Consider the following 25,186-nt stretch of genomic DNA (forward strand, 5'->3'; position numbering starts at 1 on the left):
CAGAGAACAAAGGAGGAAAGTGTTGCCCCGAGCAAGCAGGAGGAAAGCAAATTTGTCACCGAGTTATTAAGAGATAAAACAGAGCAATTTGTCTCAGGGGAGGCGATTTAAGTTGGCTAATAGATGCCGCATGAAGGAGAGGCAAGTCAGAGACACCGAATATGAGAAAGAATGACACGAGGGGAGGGGAAGAAGACGAGGTTAAAAATATGAGTGAAACGATGTCTGGGAAGATGAAAGGAGTGAAAGTGTTATTCATTACCCTTAATAACTAGAATTATGCACACAGTAATCAGACTATACTCTAATTATGGAAATAGTCCAAGTAAGCTGAAACTTCAATACTCGATTTGTCATGTAAATAATGTATACTTTGATTTTATTGTATTATTGGGGATTTTGAACCTTCAGGACCTATAGAACCGCTAGTGCTGTTTTTAACATTTTATTTCATTCTTTGAGGACATGATCTTGAATATGTCACCGTTCCTTATTAATAGCCGATTCATTTCTGCAAATAATGGGTCTACCGTATCATTTAACAGCTTTCTTAAAGATTAAGGGTTCTAATATGTACGCTGCCCAGGAACTTTATTGTCTCATCATAGGTTTTACAGATGTAAAATAGTGGATGCCTGATGAAGGTCTGACGACCGAAACGTTGCTCAATAAATTTAACTCAAGTGAAGACAGTGTGCAGGATTATTTTTTCTCTACTTCTCAGTTCCAGTTATCCAACGCACTGTATCCATTGTAGGTGTGCAGAAGGACTTTTTTCTTATAGCACACAAGGATAGACATACTGTAGGTTTATAGGCACAAGGGTGGTAGCACTTTGTTAGGTCCACATAGCTGGTGCGAACGAGAGAATGCCAGATAAACATATATATATACAGGGGTGCACACAACTCTTTTGGTCTAGTACTCAGAGGAGTACCTGGAGGAGTTACTTGGTGCTCCTAAAATGTGGCGACCCGTCTCGCCGGATGGATAAAAGAGGGATGCATGAATAACTTATAGAAAAACTATATTTATTGGATAGGTGGGGACTGGTGAGTCAATGGAGGATATTGCAACTCTAGATTCATACCATTATAAAAAAAAATCTAGAGTTGGAAATTGCAGCTAGGTCCATGTGTGGTCCAGCCCTAAATGCATATTCTAATAAAAACAACTTAATACTTGAGCATCAAAGCAATATTTAGGTACTTTAAAGGAGCATTCAGTGATTTGGGTGATTTGGAAAAAAACCCCGGTCCACCCGGTAACAAGATGTGCACATGCACACGCTCTACAGTGGGGGGAGTACAACAGACCAACAGCATGTGCACCAATGCCCGCCCCACTCGATCATGATTGGAGGAAGGCCCCTCTCATCCTGATTGGATGAAGGCTTTGCCACCCAAAGCCCAAACCGAAACTAGGGTTTTTTGACCCCAGGGGCTCACTGGGGACAGGGAGGAACTCCTTATATGGTCAGCACACTTTATAGTAGGGAGTATTATCCCAAAAATAAGAAAAAATAAGTGATATTTGAATTAAGTGAAATCACTGAATATACCTTTACAAAAAAAAAAAATATATATATATATATTTAAATAGCCGATCTACTAGCTCACAACGTGTTGCGGAGGCGACATGTTGTGAGCTTGCAGATCAGCTATTTGTTTAACATACACGTCGGTCGTACAGCGAAGCATACGTCAGGCTTCCCTTTTGTTTTTACCGAGGCAACGTACAGTCAGACTCAGACAGTTAGACACACATGGCTCCTCGGTGCAAAAATAAACAGTGTACACTACCCGACTTTACGATAATAAGGGACAGTATGTCGGGACACGGTGTTGTCATGTTGATAAGCTTCATGTTGTGCAGGCTGCAGCAGCAGTGCCAGTCCGCAATGCTTTGCACTCTTCCCACTGTCGGAACTAAAACCTGTACCCGTAAAAAGTCAGTGGCTGGTGCCTATAAGCCAGACCGAATCACGACAGTGTGATTTGAGTCTGGCTTATTAGCCAGGCTACGGTGCCTAGGCTGTGAGAGACGGCATCGCACACGAGCAACTTGCTCCAGCACCCGGAAAACAAACATAAGCACAGCGGCGAATGGGAAGAGTGCAAAGCATCCAAAGCATCCCCTTTTACAACTTTTACTTTTTAGTTTGCTCCACATCTGAAACGGAGAAGCCGAACCATTTGTTTCTCAGTAGTAAACTCCTGTCAACCGAACCGCCCTCCTCCCAGCAGCGAGCAGCATGGAAATGGAAATGGATCCTCCCTCGTTTGAGTAAGGACGCGCTGTGATTGGCCACAATGGCCAGTGCAAAACGTACTTTGATTGGCAGTCAGTGGGAAATGCTCTCGCTACAGATTTTACTAGTATTCTGGCCATATTAATCATTCTGGGGCGGCGCCAGCGTACCGCTTGTGTGCACCCCTGTATATATAGCCTATAGTGCATGTGATGCATGCATGATTGATGTCCAATAAAAAAAGAATACTTGATTTTGAGTTAATTACCAAATTCAATGATACTAATTGAAGGCTCTGTTCCATTCTGGTCAAACAGAATCTTGGTGCTGCTATTGTGCATGCTGGCTCACAGAAAACACTCTGCTACACCAGTCTCAACGTGTAGTCCAGGGACACCTCACTTAAGGCCTATATGCATATACTTATATTGTCTGTCTGTCTGTCTGTCTGTCTGTCTGTCTGTCTGTCTGTCTGTCCGTCCATGTGTTGTGTCACTCCAACAGGACAGTGCAGGCATGAAGCTGTGGAAAAAGAGGTGGTTTGTTCTGTCGGACATGTGCCTCTTCTATTACCGAGGTGAGCTGCTAACACACACACACACACACGCACACACACACACACACACACACACACACACACACACACACACACAGTCTCACACTGAGACAGTCTTGTATTATTACACTTGGACATGAACATTTTAGGATGGGAATTTTATGAATGCCATTATTTTTTACACATTTCCACGGGCTGCAACATGTCGTGAGCTTGGTGATCGGCTATCTTCGGAGCATGACTCTGGCCTATACAACCACGCAGTTTGTAAATGTTTACGTTGTAAATGAGTACTTTTGTGGCCACGCCGGTGTCCATACATAGTCATCTTGTGATGTACGTGTACTGACTCCTCAGTACATTTACTCAAGTACTGTGCTTCAGATCTGCTATTTTCAAAAGATTTGTATACATTTTATACATTGACTGCATAATGACTTTCTACTTTTGGCACTTTGAGTACATTTTGATACCTTTGTACTTTTATTCAAGTACATTTTTTATTCTGAACAGATCTAGTATTTCTACATTGCAGTATTGACACTGTTACTTCAGTGAAAAATGGGAGTACTTTTCCCTCCACCGGTCAGAAGCAGAGGTCACTCCTATTTTGAGACAACTCAGTACACACTCCACCTGGAACTCCACTCCACTTTGGAACTTTGTTTTTCCTTCTTCTAATTTTCTTTAAGCTCTTGCTCATTTCTCGTAAATCCCGGAGAGTTTTGCCATCTCCATAAAATTGGCAAATTAAGCGCTCCCTGGGAGCAATCAGTTGCTTCTTTTCATGCTGCACCCGGAGGAGAATTGGATGTTTATTGGCTTAGCAAACCAGAGATGAGAGAGAGAGAGGTGACGTGCTTGGTTTCCTGATAACAACCTCTACTCAATCGGTTCTCCCTCATTCACCTCACTCTCACTCTGTAGATCAGTGATTCCCACTTCTTAATTATTACATTTAAATGTAGGGGAAAAAAATGGGATTTTTACTTGAGTCGTGACCCATAAAAATGGTTTGGGAAACAGCAGTGCAGATGGTGCGGTGTAGAAATCTTTCCTGTCTGAGCATTATGGATGATGGGGGGGGAAATAAATACATTCTGAGAAATTGTTGCTCTGAATCTGACCAACATGTCATCACTGTTGGGGAGAAACCTTCTATGTCCAAAACTGTTACTTTCCGGGAAATTGGGGGAAAACTACTATTTTCCAATGGACGCAATGTAGTTATTTATTAGTCACAAGTTTTTGTTAACACAATATGTGCCCAAGACGTCTCCAGACATCCTAGGAATGATCCCATGCAGTGCCCAGGACGTCTGTACAAGTTTTTTTCAAAACAGTTTTTATTTGTTTTCGCACTCGGATGGGCACCCCACGTCGCTATTTTGAAAGAATGAAAGGGCACATAATGTGTTAATATATTTAATCGGTTCAATGTTTATTAAAGCCACTTCACGTCACCACTGTCGCAAGCATGGCACGTTGTGAACTTGTAGATTGGCGATTTTTGCTACTTTTGTGTGACATTGTAGTATGACAAAGTAGGGCATTCATTTACCAAAAAAATAAAACAAACATAAATTGAAATTATGGAGATTATACAAGGTTTCTGCCGGCGAAAGCGACGATATTCAGTAGGGTTTCCACAGCGTTTCCAGCACTAGGAGCTTGTTCAGCCACACATAAGCTGTATGGGCGGTAGACTACATTTCTGGACAAGCCCAGAGATCTTGATGAATCCAGTAGTGCGTGCTCAACCCCACAAAAACAAACTTCTGTCCACAGCGTCTTCCGCCTTCCTCAGAAGTTCCTCAGTGGGCCTGGCCGCTAGTGAGGAAGGCAACCAAAACATGATGTTAAATAAATAAAAAGGAAACATGAACATATTTCCTGACAGTCGATTATATTGCGTTTCACTGAAATCCAGTACAGTAGGCTACCTTGAAAACAACAGATCTGTGTACTACTTCCATCACTCCCTCCCTCCCTCCCTCCCTCTCTCTCTCTCTCTCTCTCTCTCTCTCTCTCTGACTCCATCTCAATAATTCATCAGTAGATATGATGGGGGGGGAAAAGCTTGCAGCCTCTGTGTATTATAGCAGCTTGGTTAGAGCAAACAGACTGGGCTCCACTTCAGGCTGCATGCTGGTGTCTGTTGTGTGTTGTTGCTCTGATCAAAGCAGCGTCGGTCGGTACAGTAAGCCCAGCGAGAGGCAACACTAATGTTGCAGCCGTAAGCACTGTGGCTCGACGGTGTCTCGTGTCGTGGTGGTGGTGTTAATACGTATTGACTTGATCAGTGTGGGGTTTCAGAGCTTGGTACGCTTCGTTGAATCTCTCAAGAACAGATCATGAGCAAACAAACAGCAGAGGGCGCTGTTTTTTGAGGGATACTAGCCTTTCCTATGCCCAGCTTTGTGTGAGTGTCTGCATTTTTGTGAACACAGGTAAATTTTCTCCTGCCTGCCTGCCTGCCTGCCTGCCTGCCTGCCTGCCTGCCTGCCTGTCTGTCTGTCACGCTCTGATAAGCCCTGGCAGAGTTTGTTCAATCATCCTGTTAGGGTTGCCAGACATCACACCCTGGATGTAGATAAACACACCGGCATGTTCTCAAAGTCAACGGCATGACTTAACACTCATCCAAGTCCTCTAGACAACGGCACGTACGTGTCACAGCAGGATAAGGAAGTGAATCCCCAAATATTTGTCACATTTGTGCGTGCATTTGTGTTCATACTCTCAGATCCACCGTCCTGCTCCTCCTCTACATGACATCATCAACATGATGACGTCATCAACATGATTGCCCTGTCCAGATGTCAGTTAGCTGTGTGGTTGAGTTAATTAATTACCACTTACTGATTAGGGGATGGTTTGCCCCACCTGTTTAACCCATTGAGACCTGGAACGCATCCATGTCACGTTAGCGTTTAACCACATTAACCATTAACCCATTTTGGGGCGGGAACCCCTTTTGGTGTTTTAAACATTGTTATAATTTAGCTATTGAAAAATAGCAGATCTACAAGCTCATAGCGCGCCACCGAGTGGCGCGCTATGAACTTGTAGATCTGCTATTTTTGAAAAATCGTTAAAATGTGCCTCAAATCTTTCAGAAAATTGTCATGATTTAGAAAACTTTTTTATTTTTATTTCGACGTCAGGCCTGAATGGGTTAAGAGCAGGATTGCTGCAGGTGAAGGGAGTTCAGTCTGATTTGATGCTAGTAATAGACATCAGGGGAGAGCTGCGAGCCAGGGCCTCATTGTAGGAGAAAAAGCCTGTAACAGTTCCTGTTTGTTTTCTTGGGTATAGTTTTCAGTTTGTACTTAGTACGTTTGTCGCCAGCTTGCACTGCACTTTTGAAGGTAAATAAAATGCCTAAAATGTACTTGTGGACCTGTCTACTTCCTGGAGCCTCTGACCACTCGGTTCCCAAGTTACGTGGATTACACACACACAGATAGACTTCACTGCTGGAAGAAACTACAGTCACTCAATGTTAATAGTATTTGTAGTAGATAACAGTAGCACAATTTAAAATGTGCACCCTATGGCCAGAAAAATAATGAAGTCTGTTGGCTGTGGGTTTGACTGGATTGCTGAATTCTTACAATGCCCATAATGCTTTAGTGCACTTCCCCTCCTTGTGGAGAGGGGGGAGGCTGCATCGAGGTGTGTCTTTGTAGTCCAGTAAGGAAGTGAGACCACATTTTCATGGTGACAGGTGAACATAGCGTCATGACTAAAATATAAAAAAAACGATACATTTATTGTTAGTTAGTTACTGTACTGTGCTCTGTACTGTATTGTAGTGTACTGTGCTCTGTACTGTACTTTGATTATTTTTGGGAAACATCTTTGAGAAATGACAGTTACCGTGTGGGGGTCCCCGGGGGGTCCCCGGAACATCCAGACCCCCAGAAATGCACCCAGGGGACCGGCACAGTTCCGGCAGGCCTTCCCGCGTCCGAAACGGTCGGGAAATGACAGTTACCGTGTTGCAGTTTTCTGTGACATGTACACATAAACGACTTACACATACTGTACACGCATACATACATACATACATACATACATACACAGCTGCATTTGACAATGAATGGACCATTTTGAGTGTTTGTGTAAACACAAACATTGCGTAACACAAACATTGAGACGAAGGTGAGGACGCAAATTCTGATTGGCTGGAATGAGATGATGTACAGTATGAGGATGTACGATGATAAGAGCGCCTCCTGGCTGTAATGTTTTGTATTTCTCTCTAATAGAAATGGTTAGTTTTTGCTATACGACACCTTAGCATCACAAGCCCCTCCTCTGCGTTGTAGCGCCTGTTAGCATCATAGAGTATATATATAATAGAGTCTGAACTGGCGCGAAGCTCCGCCCCCCCCAGCTATTCATGTCAGTGGAAGTTGCTCAGTGGCGTTTTGAAGCACCCGGAAGACTGCCGGAAGTCCCTCCCCGGACCTCAACTTTGAGGTCCTGAGTGACGTAGGGCAACCGAGCGCTCAACGTTAAAGCCCAGCTGCACGGGGTTTCCCGGTCATGAATCCACGGGTCCGCCTGTAGTCCCTCCTCCTACCACTAGGACCCAGAGCTTCAACGTTGGAAAGTCTGCCTGCCCCCTTGGTTAGCATGCCTCATGGTCTGACCTCTCTTCTTCCTCTGTGGTACAGATGACAAGGAGGAAGGCATCCTGGGAAGCATCCTCCTGCCCAGCTTCCACGTCTCCATGCTGTCCGTGGACGACCACATCAGCAGGAAGTACGCTTTCAAGGTGAACACACACAACACACACACACACACACGCACAGGCACACACACACACACACACACACACACACACACACACACACCCCTGCGCAACCTTCTTGTATCATTGATGCAGTGTTCATTTCACGGAGTTAGTGGACTAGGCTAAACATTGTACAATTTTTGTCTACTAAATCTACAGTTGATTTTGACCACTGCATGGTTTCCAAACACTGAGTCGCAGAGACCTTTCTATGGGTCCCTTGATTTTTGCCTTCACCACATTTTGTTTTTAATTAGGGATCAAGCCCGAAGGTGTGAAGACCCCTTATGGTTTTCCTACGGGTTCTGCCATTTTGTGCAGTTTTCAATTCAATATGGCAATATATGGTCGTGGGAATCGCTCCAGAACTGAAGCTCACAGTCATTCGTGCTGTGAGTCATGCGACGCGCTGTGAGCTTGTAAATCGGCTATTTTTGGAATGCAACGCTATACCCCCACGTCTCTTCTCCACTAGTCCCTCCCTAACATTTTCATCTAGTTTGTATTTGTTTGACGAAATTGCAGTATATTCAGTCATAGTTTTTGTCATCATAGCATTTCACAAACATTTTTTGTCATGTTTTACTCTACGAAATGAACGATGCTATGATGTATAGCCTGCGAGCTAGATCAGGCATATACACTCGAGGTTTACTCGCAGCACCATGTGGGCGGTGTACTGTATGTGCCAAGCAGCTGAAACTTGTGGTTTTATATCTAACCCATTTTGACCTGAGGCTGATTAAAAAAAATTGCAGTTTTCTTAAACTATGTTTCTATGTCAGTGACACTCAGAAAGAATATATATTAAAAGATTTATGCCACATTTTCACGATTTTTCAAAAATAGCAGACCTACAACCTGTTTGTTATAGATGTATATCTATCTGCTCTTAAATGGTTGTCTGCTAATGGGTGAATGTCATGCACATTCTATGTAAAGCGCTTTGGATAAAAGCGCTATATAAATGCACCATAGGCCTATACCATTTTACCTCATTTGGGTGGGCAGTGTAAATTAAAAAAAAGCCCTCAGAACGCTGAGTGCCACTCCATGGCCCTTGCCGTGGGTTCTATTTTAATTAGATTTAATAATGAGCCTTTGTCATTACTTGCGCAAGCAGAGTGCGCAAGTACTGTAATCGGCTGCGTACTGTATGTCGGTGTGCGTATGTCGGTGTTGTATGTCGGCCAATGGGGGACCACCATTCTTGATGACGTAACTAAGGTACGTGGGTAAGAATGGTGGTCCCTTATTGGCTGTTGATGGTGACGTAACTAAGGTACGTTTGAGGGTTGGTATAAGGTCACTAACTAAAGGACTTAGAACAGCAGTTTTAATAGACATTAGTTAGTAGAAGCACTTGCACGCTCTGCTTGCACACAAGTAGGCCATGTATGGCCTACTTGTGTGCAAGGCACAAGTTGGCAACTCGACAGAGTGCATTTCTAGTTTTATTTTATTTTTACTTTGATCATAAACTGTTACGCTTCAAGGCACTGCAGCTAATGTCAACGCAGGGAATGTTACCTTTTTAATCAATGTGGTGTCCTCTGGTTGCAGGCCACCACACAGGTGTATAAGTACATTTTTTTTCTCCAATTTTTGGTACTTCTACTCCACTACATCTCAGAGGCAAATATTATACTTTTACTCCACTACAATTATTTGAAAACGTCAGTCACTAGTTTGTAGATTTTGATTATTATCGTAAAAAAAATACACTAACCACTTCAGCCCTATACACAATTCGGCCGTTTAAAAATGGTCGATCGACAAGCTTGTAGAGCTTGTAGCTATTTAAACAGGAAATTATGACATAAATTAATTACCAGCTGCTGCCTTGTGTCCCATGGCTGAGAGGTCGGCTAGAGGCAAAAAGTGTGTGGTTGCCTACAGATGAGGCAACCAATCAGGACGATAGGTTGTCAGTACAGCCAATGAGAAACATAGGTCTCCACTACAGCAAGTGGGCGTAAAAGCACCGCAGAGAGAACATTGACAAGCTGTGCTTACACAGCAGCTGGCAAAAATATATATCTGAAAACTTGTTACTAGTACTTGAGTATTTCTATATTGCAGTATTGACACATTTACTTAAGTAAAACAATGGAGTACTTTTTCCACCACTGCAGGCCACTCACCCCAACATGCGGACATACTACTTCTGCACGGACACAGCCAAAGATATGGAGGCCTGGATGAAGGTCATGACAGACGCCGCCCTCGTCCACACTGAGCCAATCAGAAGGTCAGAACGACACTGTGGGCGGACACACACAGCACAACACATTTCCATGGGTCCCTTTTTTGTTTCTTACTTTTTTTTAAAGTATTTATTTCACAACCTTTTCAAAATGAAATAAATAAATAAAATTATAATATAATAATATAATAAATCACATTTTCAGACGCAAAAATATATTCATAGTATATAGTAGTAAGCATTGACAAGCTATGAGGCCTATAGGGCAGGAGCCTATCCTCTTTCTGTAGCTTGATGTACAAGTACACCCCCTGGACATGGCGCTAGTATGTCGCAGGGACTTAACCCAATCCAACACTTGCCGTAGTGGGGAGGTTCACATTTTTTGAGTCTTTGGTATGACCCGACCAGGGATCGAACCCCGACCTCCCAGTCTCAGTGCGGACAGGACACTCTAACCACAAGGCCACATACATACATAAAAGAAAATGATACAAAATGGCAGATCACAACATGTCACATGGTGACACATTGTGAGCTTGTAGATATTGTAGATATTTTCACTGCTAGTTTGGGTCCTAGGGAGACACATTAAATGTGTCTCTTCTGGGTCACGAACTAAAAGGTCTGGGAAACCCCTGAAATACAGAACAGAAAGAGAACAGCAATTTAAATTCATGAAGCTTTAAGCCATGTATTTAGCCATATATTATACATGAACATAGACCACTGTACTGTTAGACCTTGGGTTTGTTCCCGTTCTCTTGAAAGTAGGCTACACGTAAATGGTACATATAGGCCTACTGTATGATTCTCAAAGTCCAGGGTTTGAGAATCAACTTGCAAAGGCTTGAAACCTGAGGGTAATCCAACACATTAAAGCTGCTATTAAGCAATAATATGTCAACATTTTAATGACCTTTTTATTTTTTATTGTTTTTGGTATTCAGACAGCCAGCAATGGGTAGAACGCTCCCAAAAATAATTTAGTCTCTGTGACACATCTAGGGGCCGCAATCTGCATTCAAAGATTTTCCTAGAAGCTTTGTCATTGGTCGATTTGCCTGTCTGCTTCCTGATTGGTTAGTCACTGCGACCGGGTTTTTTTCGACCATAGCAGCACTTATAGCAGCTTTAAATGTGATTGTGGTGTTTTTTCTGTTCCTTTTTCAAAGTAATGCTATTCTTGTGTTTGAATCCATTTCAAAGCTCAGATTGATTTGAGAAGTCTTGCGGAAAATAGGCCCTCGAGAAACAATTGATTTACCAAAACGAAATGCAAACGTCTGTTTAGCCAGCCTGGTTCCACTCTGCTCCTCTCTACTCCCTGAAGTAGATCCACACTTTTTTGACTTGAGAACTAAAAAAATAAAAATACATCTTCCCATTCCTGAAAATTGTTAAACAAAGTACCTTTGGAATCTGGAATCTGAATCTGAATCTGAATAGCGGCGTTGGCATTACATATTTAAGACAAACATACTCGGAATGGGAATAGAGGGGAGAAATTGTAATTGATAGTTTTTGGTATCTTTGTAATGCACCTAACACTCTTGAAAACAAAGTATTACATTGTGGTTTTGCCTACTATAGAAGCTGTGAAATGAGCCGACAGGACCTACTTGATGTCAATCACTTAAGTCACCTTAATTCAAGTGGCAGATGCCAAAATATTTTTTTTAGTATTTGATTAATTTATGTTTTAGGGCCATGTCATGTGGTCTGGTAGACCATGTCATTTACTGGTAGATCGCAATCTACCTTTTGGGCACCCCTGGGTTATATACAGTAGAATGAAAGTGGACCGGAGAGGAACAGCGACCAGGACGACAGCCTCACCAGAAACCTCTTATCTCCAATTCTCCATATTCTAACTTTTGGTGTTTTTCCGTAAATTAACGTATACTATACTTGATCACACTATACAGCAGTGGTTTTCAACCCTTTTCATATCACGGCCCATTATTTATTCAGCATTTGAGCCACGTACAGACCACCAAAGAACACAAAACAAGACAAGACAATAAATGTATATATTATTTTGTTGTTGGATTGTTCACAATTCCATGCTGCATTGATGTTGGTACCATTAGTCATTATCAACAGCCATTGATCAAAATAGCATTTCATCTACTACATTATGTAATTGTGTGAGACTATTTCTGTCCCCCCCCCCCCCCCCCCCGTCAGACTAGACAAGTTGAAAGCGGACCAGCAGACGAACAACCTGTTAAACCACCACCACCACCGCTCGCTGACGCGGCCTGAGATCCAGAACAACGAGCGGAACCGCACGGAACCCGCCACCACGCAGCGGCAACACTCCCTGTCGCGTGCCGACGAGCGCGGCCGGGCCCCGCACAAAGACGCCGCCACGGAGAAGCACAACAACAGCCAGCAGCGGGAGTACTACACGCTACAGCGAGACGGCGAGAGGTATACTCGCGGGGTTCATTTTGTACACTTAAAAGCCTAAACCACACCAAAGGGTCGAGATGGGATGAGACGGTTTTTAGCGTTCGTCCCAGCGGTGTGATATGTCCTGTTACATGTCGACCCAAGTGATTCATCTGGTTCAATTCAATGGCCCAAACCACACCAATGGGTGGCCATGCATTACTCGCAACCGTTTGGTTGCAAGGAGTTGCATTGCGACCCTTTAGTGTGGTTTGGGCTTAAAACCACAACGAAAATGCAGTGGTGGAAAAAGTACTCAGTTATTTTACTTAAGTAAAAGTATCAATACTGCAATGTAGAACTGCTCTGTTACAAGTAAAAAGTCCGGAATTCCAAATTTGCTTGAAAGAAAGTACAAAAGTATTGGTATCAAAATGTAATTAAAGTACCATTTCTTCCCAAAATGTCGTGTGTGCATAGAGCCCATTGTACTAGTTTACACCACTGAGCCAAACTAAATCTAACTGTCGACATGGGCCACACAGGTACTCGCTGAGGAAGGACGGTGTGAGCTACACGCTGCAGAAGGACGGAGAGCGCCTCCTGCTCCACAAGGACGGCGAGAAGTACACACTGCGGCGCGACGGCGAGCGCTACGCACTGCACAGGGACAGCGAGGTGCTCGCCATCCAGCGGGACCTGGAGAAGTACGCCGCCGCACAGAAGGCCAACGACGACAAGTAAGCAAGGCCCGCGTCGCAGTTATTATGCACGATCGCTCCTATAATCACAGTTATTTGGAGACGATCGTGGTTGTCTTTTGTGCAGTCGTTGTTCTTGTGTCTGTCCGCACATCGCTCCAATGACTGGCTTCGTCTGTCCCTATGTCCCTATGTATGTTAAAGGTCCTTGCAGACTGGACGTGTTTTTTCGGAAAAACGCTGCTAAAAATCTAAAAAAACGCAGCAGTGTGCAGGGACCTTTAGAGTTAAAAAGTACCGCTGGGTGACCACTGAGTGGCACTGTTGAGCAGCAGTCACAAACTCACCCATTGACCATTGCAGCACACGCACACGTTCAGTTCACACGTTGGTGTGATTTTCATTTATCGTTTTTTAAAAAAACAGCTGAGCTCACTACAAGCTCACAATGCATCGTTACATGAGCTTGTAGATGGACTATTTCCACTATGTGAAATATTTTGAAAGTATACAATTATTAAATATGTCAGTATTTTCTTTATATATTTCAGTCATTCGTCATAATCTGCCCAGTGCCATTTTTGTTTACAAAGCCCAAAAAGCAAACAAACATCCTTTCTATTCATATGTTCCAAAAAATAAAAACACACACAATTAAATCGTCTATCACAATTATTTGTTTGACGATTAATCGCCACGTTGTGACACTTCCTGATTGTGACACAGCCCCAAGGACAAGTACACAGCCCCGGCGGCGCCGCCCGAGGAGAAGTACGCGCCGCAGAAGGACGGGGAGAAGTATCTGCTCACGAAGGACGGCGAGAAGTACGCGCTGCAGAAGGTGGGCGACAGACACGCGCTCCAGAAAGACCAACAACCCAAGCACGTCCCGCAGAAGGAGGTGAAGAGGCAGCTGTCGCTGAGGGAGGAGCGGTACGGCACACTGAGGGAGGGCGGCGAGTGCAAGCACGGCGCCATACATGTGGTGGACAAATATGGCACCGTGAGGGAGGTGAAGAAGTACAGCACGCTGCGAGAAGGCGGCAAGTACGCCACCCTCAGGGAAGGCGACAGGTACGCCACGCTTTGCGACGGGGAGAAGTACGGCTTCCAGAGGGACCCGAGCTCGGAGAGGACTCTGACAAAGATAAACAGCATCAAGCTTCAGCCGGCCCAGGCGGCCGCCATCGCGGCCGCCGTCACGGCTTCTCGCCAAGGGCAGGCGGCCAGCCTGGCCCTGCACAACGGCTCGGGGGCCGGGGCTAGCACCGGTTCAGGGGAGCAGCCCACGGACTGCAGCCCCGGGGAGGTTGAAGGCACCCTGGGGAGAGCTTCAGGAAAGGCCCACGAGGGCCAGGACTGCAGAGGGCTGTCCAGGACCAACTCCATGCAGCAACTGGAGCACTGGGTCCGCACGCACAGGACACGAGGGCCAGACGATGACGCCAGGAGGTAAGACTGTTTTTATAAAAGTCAAATGTATGTCTGCTTGCTTCCTCCAGTGTGACCCGTAAATCGTTCACCTCCCAAATGTTAGTTATATCCGGAGTCCAGAGTGGTACAGCAAGCCAGCTGTGTGACACGGAGTGTTTTTTCTGATTTCTTAAAGTCAGTTCCTCCGTCCTTGCCTCATGCTCACCTCCTCGACACTTCGACGTAAGTGGAGGATGTGATTATGAAAGTTTGAGTATTGGAATTTTGATAATGTGTGCCTTTGTTGTGTTATATTGTTTTATCCCCAATTAACTTCCATAACGATCACACCCCATAATGTTTGTTCAAACACATACAATGCCTAGCTTAAATGTATTTATTTTTGTTAGGCATGAAAACAAAACAAAAACTTCATGAATTCAAGGCCTGGTGTGGAATCGATAGGAAAAAAAGTTATTTTGGGCCTGAACTATCCCTTTAAGCAGTCTTCTCTGTTTAGTGAACGTGTGGGTAGTTGGTGCTCAGGGACATCCGCTGACAGTCAGCTGACTTCATGTTCCTGCCTCAACCTGCGCTAGAACTCCATTTGGTGAAGAAAATGAGGCATCTTGCCAAGCAACATGGGATCCTTTTTTTTTTAACGTTGTGCTGTTAATTGTGTATGTGGTTGTGGAAGCATACCTCATGGAGATTGATTCTCAAGTACGTTCACCGCTTTTATTCTGCTATATGTTATACACTTACATTTTTACACCCTATATCCCTTCTGTGTGAAGCTCTGTTCAAACAGTCTCTTCATTATAAACGGTACATAACAGTTTCTCTATATGGAAGATCACAGGAGTCTGACTGTACCGCAACCTCAATACATGTACCGTTTAGCCAGTGGTGTAAAGTACATTTACTTAAGTAGGCTACTGTACTTAAGTACAATTTTGAGGTATTTGTACTTTGTATTTACAATAGTTTTTATTCTACTATATCTCAGAGGCAAAATTTGTACTTTTTCTCCTATTTGAAAACTTTAGTTAGTTACTTTGTAGATTTGGATTATTACAAAACATACATTAACCACTTCAGCCCTATATATACATTTTGGCTATTTGTATGGCTAAATGTACTTTTACTCAAGTACATTTTTAATTCCTCCGTAATGGAGTAGTTCTACATTGCAGTATTGATACTTTTACTTAAGTAAAACAATAGAGTACCTTTTCCACCACTGCGTTTAGCGCCAAAATCATTACAAAAAAAAGCAGCCAAATGCCTGAATCTCCTTCATACATAATAACAACTTTCATCTAATTCCCTTACCACGGGCAGGGGCAAGCGTTCGTGTAACCCTAGTTTTAGAAGATCATAAAAACAGATGCTGTCTTTCATCTCTCCTCTTCTCCTAATTTCTGCTCCTACTCCCGCTCCATCTCTCTTACACTCTCCTCTCTGTATCTCCCTCGCTCTGCCCTAGCTCTGACAGAGCATGTGTCCAGAGGGAGATGAAAACGCTCCGTCCACACAGATGTGTATCAGTGTTGGGAGAAATGGTGTCGTTTAGACTTTAGAGCATCCTTGAAGGAGTTCCAGGGGGTCCCCAGCTAAATGATAGATTGGAACCAAATGGACCCTTATGGGTCTGTAACTCTGAGAGTGTACAAATGACGGGTCCGTTTGGTTCCATTTGTACACTCTCAGAGTTAAATTAACATTGATTTTACAATATAAATTGGGGGTCCCAGAGATAGAAATTCCATTAAATAGGGGTCTGTAGACTAATGCATGTCAAACCTGGGGCTCCAAATTAAACAGGTTTAGAATCACTGCTAGAGCCGTAAAAATCTTCTCTTCTCTTCTCTCTCCCTGGCATATCTTTTCAAACGGGGGTCCGCAGGCTAATAAGTGTCAATTTGGGGGTCCTTCATGAAAAACTTTGGGAAGCAGTGGTTTAGACTTTAGAGCAGTGCTTCCCAACGTGTGTGACGGGGCCCACTGGTTTGGCCCCGGGGACGATATCCCAAGTGGGACTGATTCCATATGAAGGCAGCATGTTCCACAGCAAAAATAGACGACATACAAGCTTGTAGATTGGCTATTTTCGGTTATTATTTGAAGATTGAACCATTCGAAGTGGTCAAACTAGCAATATGTTAAGAAACATCTTCCATGTCATTTTAATAGTCTCGGATATTTCATTTAAAAACAAAGGTTAAACCACAATATGTGATATTATATTATTCACCTGGTTGGCTCATATCTTTGGCCATGTACTCTCTCTCCACCTCTATGCTTGCTCTATCTCTTGTCCCCTGCATCTCTCTCTCTCTCTCTCTCTCTCTCTCTCTCTCTCTCTCTCTCTCTCTCTCTCTCTCTGCCTTGCCGTGCCGTCGACATGAATAAGTCATGGGAGCGAGCCTTTTAATGAGTGCAGAGTATGTGAACCGAACACTAAACCCAAACTGCATTTGTCATTGTTATCAGTGGCCGGGAACGTGGCTGTGTTTGCCATGTGGCTGATTTTCATCACTAACGTCTCGTTCGAGCTACTGAAGAACGGTCACGTTATTTATTATTTATAGATGTTTGCAATGCTGCTAGATGCAGGCAGCCCATTCCGGGGCGTGCATGTGCGTGCGCGCGCGTGCGCGCGCGTGTGTGTGTGAAAGTGTGTGTGTGTATCTTTGACTTTGACTGTCTATTAGTTTGTCATTCGGTCGCTCGCTTGGTCACTGTCTTCTTTATATTATCACTCCATTGTCTCAACATTGCCTTGTTTTTGCTATTGACAGTTACTAGCCCATTCCTTTAACAAAACACATAAGCGCTCAGTAACTGATGCAACCATGTAGCATTCCTTTCCTTTTCTGTTTTGACTTTATCTTGTTTGCATCCATGTTTGGCCTTTAACTGAATACCGGTATTCAGCAAGAAAATAACAATACAGTACGTTGCGATGTGACTGTCATTGAAGTATAAATAATGTAATCCCCCCCAGGGGTCTATATCAATCAATCAAACTTTATTAAATAAAGACACATGGTCCATATGCATATAGTGACATAAAAAACATACAAATCCAAAGACAAACATAAATTGATATACAGGCTTACACGCCAATGGTTCCACAGTTTAGAAACAAACCTGGCTAAACTCAATAAAGGGTTGGTCAGAATTAAAATACTGCTGTTGGCAGAATCAGACAACCTACACTTAGATTTATACATGAGGTTCCGCAGCACGGCGGAGCAGGTGGGTACACCGATACTGACACATTTTGCGTGCACTGTTGCATCGTGCATGGCACTTTAAGCAGCAGTCTCATGGCATCATTATAAGCCCCATTTAGTTTCCGCATAATGCTCTTTTTGTAGCGCTGCCACAAGTGGTCAGTATACATAGGTGTGCAAAAAACAGTGGCGTGCACAGATAGACACTAGGGGGTGCTAGAGCACCCCCTGCCCTTTTGGCAATGTGCCCTTTCGAAAAACAAACAAACTTTTTGTACAGTTACACTGTACAGTATGTGGACCATGGTAACATTGATCAATTCTTGATAAAAAGCTTCTAATGTATTATTTAGGCCCCACAATCTATAAATCTCACACTATTAAGGCAGCCGGCCGGTTCCACGCGCTGCACAAAGTGCCCTTTTTCCACTTGAGCACCTGCCCCTCTAAATGTCTGTGCACGCCACTGGCAAAAAAGATTTAGATAGTGTGGACTTCACCGAAACTGAACACATACTAAACTTACGAACAATCATGTTAGCTTGTGCACATAACATTCTACGTTGCCTGTAGATGTCCCTATCATCAGATAGGCCATTTGTTAAATAGTGGCCTATGTACTTGACCTCATCACAGACCTTAAGGGCAGTACCAGACAGAAAAAAGACTGGAAATGACAGTTTACAGTCTTCCTTGGTTCTTATAATCATGATGTTACTCTTCTTTGCATTATAAATAATGTCACAGTCTGAGCCATATTGAAAGCAGACCTACCTGTATATGCTACTAGGCCCCCATTCCTTTTCCCCTCTACAGCAAATGTTGTTTCCAAAAATAGTAGGCTAACTACAAGCTCACAGTGAGCTTGTGGGAAATCTGTCCAAATTCAATTCATCGGCTTCCAATGTTTGAGCGAGATATCACCTTTTGCGGAGTGGTTAGTGAGCCCGTCCTAAGGCTGCACCCCTCAACTAACACAGCCCTGGAGTTATAGGCAACCTGGCCTGGCGGGGATCTGGCGCACCACAGAGTAGCACACGTTTCTATTACAATTTACAGTCTGCAAACTGAAACTGGCATACATTACCTATTTATGGACATGGATAATATTAATCCAAAAGCTAAGTACTATCCTGTTGAGTTGGGTAATGCAGTGGTTTCTATTAGCGGATCTATTTTAAGCATGCAGTCATGAGTCTGTAGCCTTATGCATTTTAATTCCCCTCTGCAACCTTGATACTTTCACACATCTAAATTAAATTTTACACACATTTTCACACAGTCCCTCTCTCTCTCTCTCTCTCTCTCTCACACACACACACACACACACACACACACACACACACACACACACACACACACACACACACACACACACACACACACACACACACACACACACACACACACACACAGATTATTACGCTGTTATGCATTTGATTGTGATTTCCTTTTGTTTGAAATATGCATACACATGTTAATATGCCCCCCCATCTCTCTCACACACCCCACACACACACACACACACACACACACACACACACACACACACACACACACACACACACTACACTACACTACACTACACTACACTACACTACACTACACTACACTACAGATACAGATAATTAAACCATTTCCCATTGCCTCATCCTTCGCCAGGGCTTTGATGCTGGGGGTCGCGGTGAGTGCAGGTATTTTTCAGCGGGAGTCTCGGGGCGCTAGTCGCTGTTAATGAGTATTCTGGGGTTGTTACATGGCCACCGGCCTGCGGAGCAAACTTCCTCTAGAATGAAACCCGGAATGAAAAGATGAGTCAGTGCTGCTTATGCCGCTGACATATGTGTTAACATTTGTTCAGTGGTGGAAAAAGTACTCCATTGTCCACTTAAGTAAAAGTATCAATACTGCAATGTAGAACTACTCCGTTACAATTAAAAGTCCGCAATTCAAAATGAGTTACAAGTACAAAATTATCTGCATCAAAATGTATTTTTTTTTCTTAAATATGTTTTATCCCACGATTTTGTAACCCATTTTTCACCCCCATGTCAATTGTCTAATGTGATTCTAAAAACACCTTCTAAATCCTGACCTAAGTTGTCTGAAAAACTTTTAAAAAAATGATATAGCAGCATCTTTTTTTTATATTTTTTACATTTTCGAATACTGTACATAAAGTTCCCTTCCAGAAGGGTTAGAACACCAAAGTAAAGATATGTCTGGGAGCAGAAATTGGTGTACACACTTTTTTTTAATTCTTGATCTGTTACTCTGTTTGATCCGGCACCCAGCCTATTAGAGTGTATAGATGACGTGCCTCCTCTGCCACTTTATAGTTACTGTCCTACCATTGATAAACCATTGAGTCAGTGGAAACTCTCCTCTCCCCCTGCCCAGCAGCATCACCTCCTACCAGACGTTGCCCAGGAACATGCCCAGCCACCGGCCCAGCATCGTGCCGCGCTACCCCGAGGGCTACCGCACGCTGCCCCGGAACAGCATGATGCCGAGGCCGGACAGCGTGTGCAGCGTGGCCGGCTCGCCGTACGACCGCGCCCTCCGTCCCGCCTCCACCATCAACACCACGGGGGCGGCGGGCATCGACGGCAGCTCGTGCGCCGCTACGCTCAGCACGGCGGAGAAGAGAAGGTCGATGCGAGACGACACCATGTGGCAGCTGTACGAGTGGCAACAGAGGCAGGCCTTCTCCAGGCAGAGTCTGGCTCTTCCTTCAGGTATGTGTATATATACATATATATATACAGCCGCCAGTGGTGGGAAAAGTAATAGTATGTTTTTACTTAGAAACTGGAATCCCCGCACACTGTACTGTCTTCACTTACAGAATTGTATTTACGCAGCAACGTTTCAGTCGGTCAGACCTTCATCGAGCATGTTGGCTAAATCTACAGTTGATTTTGTCGCCAAAAATGTATTTTGGCAGGCCTTGATGCCTTCGTAACTTCTGATTTTACACTTGGTTGCGTGCTGAAAATAGCCGATCTACAAGCTACAACGTGCAGTGCGACGCGTTGTGATCTAATTGTAGATCTATTTGTAGATCTGCCATTTTCAGAGTGCAACACCCGAGCACAACTTTTAGTTCTGCTGGATCTCTTTTACACTTGTCCCTCCCGAACATTTTTGTCTAGTATGTTGTTACCCCCGGGGCAGGCCACTATGGCATTCTGCCCAACATAAATATGAATATCCATGTCATGGTTGTCATCCCCAGGTGCAGGCCACTATGGCACTCTGCCCAGCACCAAGACCATGTGCAACATATCGGAGCACGCCGTGGCCCACTCCATCCCCACCTCGCCCTCCCACGGCTCGCTGGCGCTCTACAGCACCTTCTCGCCGCCGCGCCAGCAGCAGCCGCCGCCCCACAACCCCAGCGGCGGCCACTCCGAGGTCTCCTCGCCCGTCTTCAGGGGCGACGTGATGACGCTGGACCGCCGACACAGGACGCACATCGCAAAGGTATAAACGGAGCAGGGCACATAACTCGTCGATCGTTCGATCGATTGCTTTTCCGATCGATCAAGTAACCAATTAAGCACTTACAAGTAAGCGTTGTTTTATACTTAGCCGCACAATGGTGTCATGCAGAGAGAGAGAGAGAGAGAGAGAGAGAGAGAGAGAGAGAGAGGAGAGAGGGGAGAGAGGAGAGAGAGAGAGAGAGAGAGAGAGAGAGATGATTAAAAGTTTGCTTGGAACTGAATGGAATAGGTCAAATTAAATTGGACTGAATTGAGTTCCTTTTAAATAGATCAAATCCAATCAGTGTGAACTGAATGCGTCTGTGTTCCATCTCTGTCCTGCAGTATGGCTACCCACCTGACCGCAGGTCCATGCCAACTGGCATCCCACCACCGACAATCACCCCACAGGCACTGCAGGGCAAGACGGTACGTGGCTCGACAAACTCCGTTGAATGTTGAATGTAACCCTTCCGTTTTGGGGTTTTCAGTCCATTCTAATTATAATTTTGCTGAAGACAATTTGAACATCATACAAACAACGGGAAGATTAATTAATTAAATGAAGGGACTTGCTTCCATTGTTCACGCGCAAATGAAACACGAATGCAGACCCCCCAAACCCCCCAACACACACACACACACACACACACGCACACACGCACACACACACACACGTCTCTTTCCATATGATTATGTTAGATAATTGCTCTCTCCATTTTCCTATCAGCCCATTTATTTGCTGCCGCTGTTGTTTCTCTCAGCAGCTGTTAGTCATCAACAACCCCCTTGTCCTCGTTCCATTTCACCACAGCGCAAATTAAATTGGCTTTGCTTTTCCTGCATCGTACATATACTGAGACCAACAACAGTTTGTGTTTGTTGACGTGAGAAGGGTTTTGGGATCCTTTCGAAAAAAAAATTAACTATTCTGATCCCTTAACGACTTCTACATGCAAATGCAATGTAAATGTAATATAGTAACACATGGATAAACACAAATTCAATACAGTATTGATTGCATACATATTATTGTAGTGGTTCTCAAAGTGAGGTCACGGGACCCTCTGGGCTACTTGGGGGGGGTCCAAGTGGATCCTTAGAGGTGTGTGACTTTGAAAGTGTACAAATGGAACCAAATGTATCCTTACAGGTACATATTTGTACACACTCATAGTTATGGTGGTCCTTGAAATCATTTTTTTTTGAGAACCACTCGTGTAATAGGCTCTATCTATGCACATAGAACCACTAGTGTAATAGGCTCTATCTATGCACATAGCCGGGAAGACAGCCATCCAACATTTGTCATGTCATATGACAAAAAGCTAAGCTATTTTTATTTGTATTTTTTCTATTCATTTGGTCATTAACCCATTTTGGGCGGGAACCCCTTTTGGTGTTAGCATTATGTTGTGCTTTAGCTATTGAAAAATAGCAGATCTACAAGCTCATAGCGTGCCACCGAGTGGCGCGCTATGAGCTTGTAGGTCTGCTATTTTTGAAAAATCGAAGAACCACTGACATAGAAACATAGCTTTTTCAGAAAACTGTCAGGATGTAGAAGACATTTTTAGAATCTGATCTCAGGTCAAAATGGGTTAAGGTCCACAAAATGAGAGGTCTGCTCTGCCGGAAATATCGCAAAAGAAAAAAAAGTTATAGCTATTTTTATATACCCCACCATAGACAACCAATATAAGGCAAAATGTCATCATACTTTAAGTAGCATGTGACATGTCAAACAAGATTCTGAATCCATTCCAAGCATTAATTTTGCACGAAAAACACTACTTGGCCTAAATTCGCACCATATCCACTTGACCTCACATTTGTGATGATGGCTATGGCCGTTTTAGGCCAAGGAATGTTTTTCGTGCAAAACTAATGCTTGGAATGGATTCAGAATCATGAAAACCCCCTAGTTTGACATGTCACATGCTACTTAAAGTATGATGAAATTTTGCCTTATATTGGTTGTCTATGGTGTGGTATACAAAAATGTTCATAACCTTTTTTTTCGCGATGTTTCCGGCAGAGCAGACCTCTCATTCTGTGGACCTTAATGACCAAGTGAATAGAAAAAACACAAATAAAAAGTATGTCATGACATCACAGGTTAATCCTTAACCATTGAGCTTTTGGGCCTGTGGCTCCCCGGCTAACACAGAACACAACAGAACATAATACTTCCGGGCTCCTTCCCTACTTTCTTTTACTGTTACCGTTGATACCAAATTAAGGCTCTGTTCCATTTAGTGTACAAACGTTTTAATTTCAAGGACCCCCATAACTTGTAGATTATACAAATGGAACCAAATCCATTTGAGTTCCATTTGTACACTCAGAGTTACAGAGCCGTTCTGGGCCATTTGGAACCCACTCAAGGACACTTTGAGACAAACAGGGGTGGCAGAGTGTTTCCAGTGAGCCAACATGCACAATAGCAGCACCCTGACTCTGTTTGACCAGAATGGAACGGAGCCTTCATTAGTATCATCGTAACACCTGTGAAGGAACGTAGGGAATTGGGGCATGCATAGAGCCTGTTGTATAGCAGACAGTCGACATACTGTACCAGCTCTGACAAGTGTGACACCGGTTCCCGGAAACGGTTCCAAAATGTGACGGAACCGGTTCCTGGGTTCCTCACAATGTTGGATCCGGTTCCTTCCTGTTCCATCCTGGTTTCCGGATCGCGACGCTAATGGTGAGACTGTGTTGGCGGCTCTTTCTTGTCCTGTGTGTGTCGCTGTGATGTGAGCAGCCCGAGGAGCTGACCCTTCTGCTGATTAAGCTCCGGCGGCAGCAGGCCGAGCTCAACAGCCTTCGGGAGCACACTGTAGCCCAGCTAATGACCCTGGGAATGGAGGGGCCCAACCCCAAGGTAGCAACCCACACATAGCACTGCCCCGCGGCGGGGGGGAGGGGTGCATCCGACATACTAACAGTCCGAAAGGCATTAGTCCGACACACTGACTACCCAAAACTCAAACCCTAAACCTAACCTCACAGGAAGCCACGCATGTCTGGAGCCACGGGTTAGTTGTAACCTGCCACACATGTCTGGAGCGACAGTGTTGTCGGACTAATGCCTGTCGGACTGTTAGTATGTCTAACCAACGCATGCACCCCGCGGGAGGGAGCGCCGTGGGGCGTGCTTATATGTGTCAGTGTGTGTCTTTGGTTTTGTGTGCAACGCCTGCTCGCACGTGTGTGTGTGTGTGTGTGTGTGCGTGCGTGTGCGCGTGTGTGTGTGCGCGTGCGTGTGCGCGTGCGTGTGCGCGTGCGTGTGCGCGCGTGCGTGTGTGCACGCATGCGCACAGCCACAAGCTTGTCTGGCATTAGCTGTGGGTTGATGGATGGAACGCGGATGGGTGGGCGTGCATGGGTGTGCTCGTTGGAGGTGTGTGATGTGTGTTCGTACGTGTGGGAACGGTGGTGATGAATCACTTCGCAGTGGGTGTGGACTGTGTGGGTGTGTGTGCGCTCGTGTGCATGTACCTTTGCACTACGTCCATCCCCAGCCTGAGGTGTCTGTGGTGCGGCGAGCCATTCAGGAGAGCGTGCATCCCAGTGGATGCACTGTGTGTTTGCTGCTCATATCTGCTTCTCCCAGTAAATCCCCTGCACCTTGAATTAATGGCCTGAGCCCCAACGCAGCGGTGGGCTTCGCTTGTTTTTGTGTGACCCAGATCTGTTTATAAATGAAGATTATGAAGATTAAATTCTACAATCCAGCGATAAAGACAAATCAAAGAGTACATGCATGATGCATTGCAGGTTTGAAAATGATATTTGTGTGGCATTCAGGATTCCAGTATTTTTACTGTACAGCTTTTTGGTGCAGTACTGCATGAGTGTCACATTGCTCGCTTGCTGCCTCCCAATTCATGTAACGTTTTTGAGAGGGAAGTTAGAGTATGTGGTTTGGTGTGTGGAATCTTAACCAATGCCATATTATGATTTTGCATGAGGCGCCATGGGCTCCTAGTGTTGCTGTGATTAAATATTTGACATTTGGAGACACAATCGGCAAGTGATTAATTGAGTTATGCACCTGTGTGCATAGTGTTGCCTCCCTTTATCCTTCGCTCTCACACCAGCCTCTCTCTAGTTACCTTTAACCCC

At 44.4% G+C, this 25,186-nt stretch overlaps 1 protein-coding gene across 1 annotated transcript in view; it reads left to right on the plus strand.

Annotated features, from left to right (window-relative positions):
• The window catches only part of LOC306916628 (pleckstrin homology domain-containing family A member 5-like), a 217,303-nt gene that overhangs the window by 168,238 nt on the left and 23,879 nt on the right, over nucleotides 1–25,186 (plus strand). Inside the window, exons 9-18 of the mRNA XM_079494589.1 lie at nucleotides 2,756–2,828; nucleotides 7,493–7,593; nucleotides 9,747–9,862; nucleotides 12,008–12,253; nucleotides 12,760–12,954; nucleotides 13,642–14,367; nucleotides 19,971–20,308; nucleotides 20,809–21,056; nucleotides 21,401–21,484; nucleotides 23,823–23,942. Of these exons, the coding sequence (XP_079350715.1) occupies nucleotides 2,756–2,828; nucleotides 7,493–7,593; nucleotides 9,747–9,862; nucleotides 12,008–12,253; nucleotides 12,760–12,954; nucleotides 13,642–14,367; nucleotides 19,971–20,308; nucleotides 20,809–21,056; nucleotides 21,401–21,484; nucleotides 23,823–23,942 (2,247 nt within the window). The remainder of the gene's footprint in view (nucleotides 1–2,755; nucleotides 2,829–7,492; nucleotides 7,594–9,746; nucleotides 9,863–12,007; nucleotides 12,254–12,759; nucleotides 12,955–13,641; nucleotides 14,368–19,970; nucleotides 20,309–20,808; nucleotides 21,057–21,400; nucleotides 21,485–23,822; nucleotides 23,943–25,186) is intronic.

Source organism: Electrona antarctica (assembly GCF_951216825.1).
Source record: "Electrona antarctica genome assembly, chromosome: 23".
NCBI classification, from domain to species: domain Eukaryota; kingdom Metazoa; phylum Chordata; class Actinopteri; order Myctophiformes; family Myctophidae; genus Electrona; species Electrona antarctica.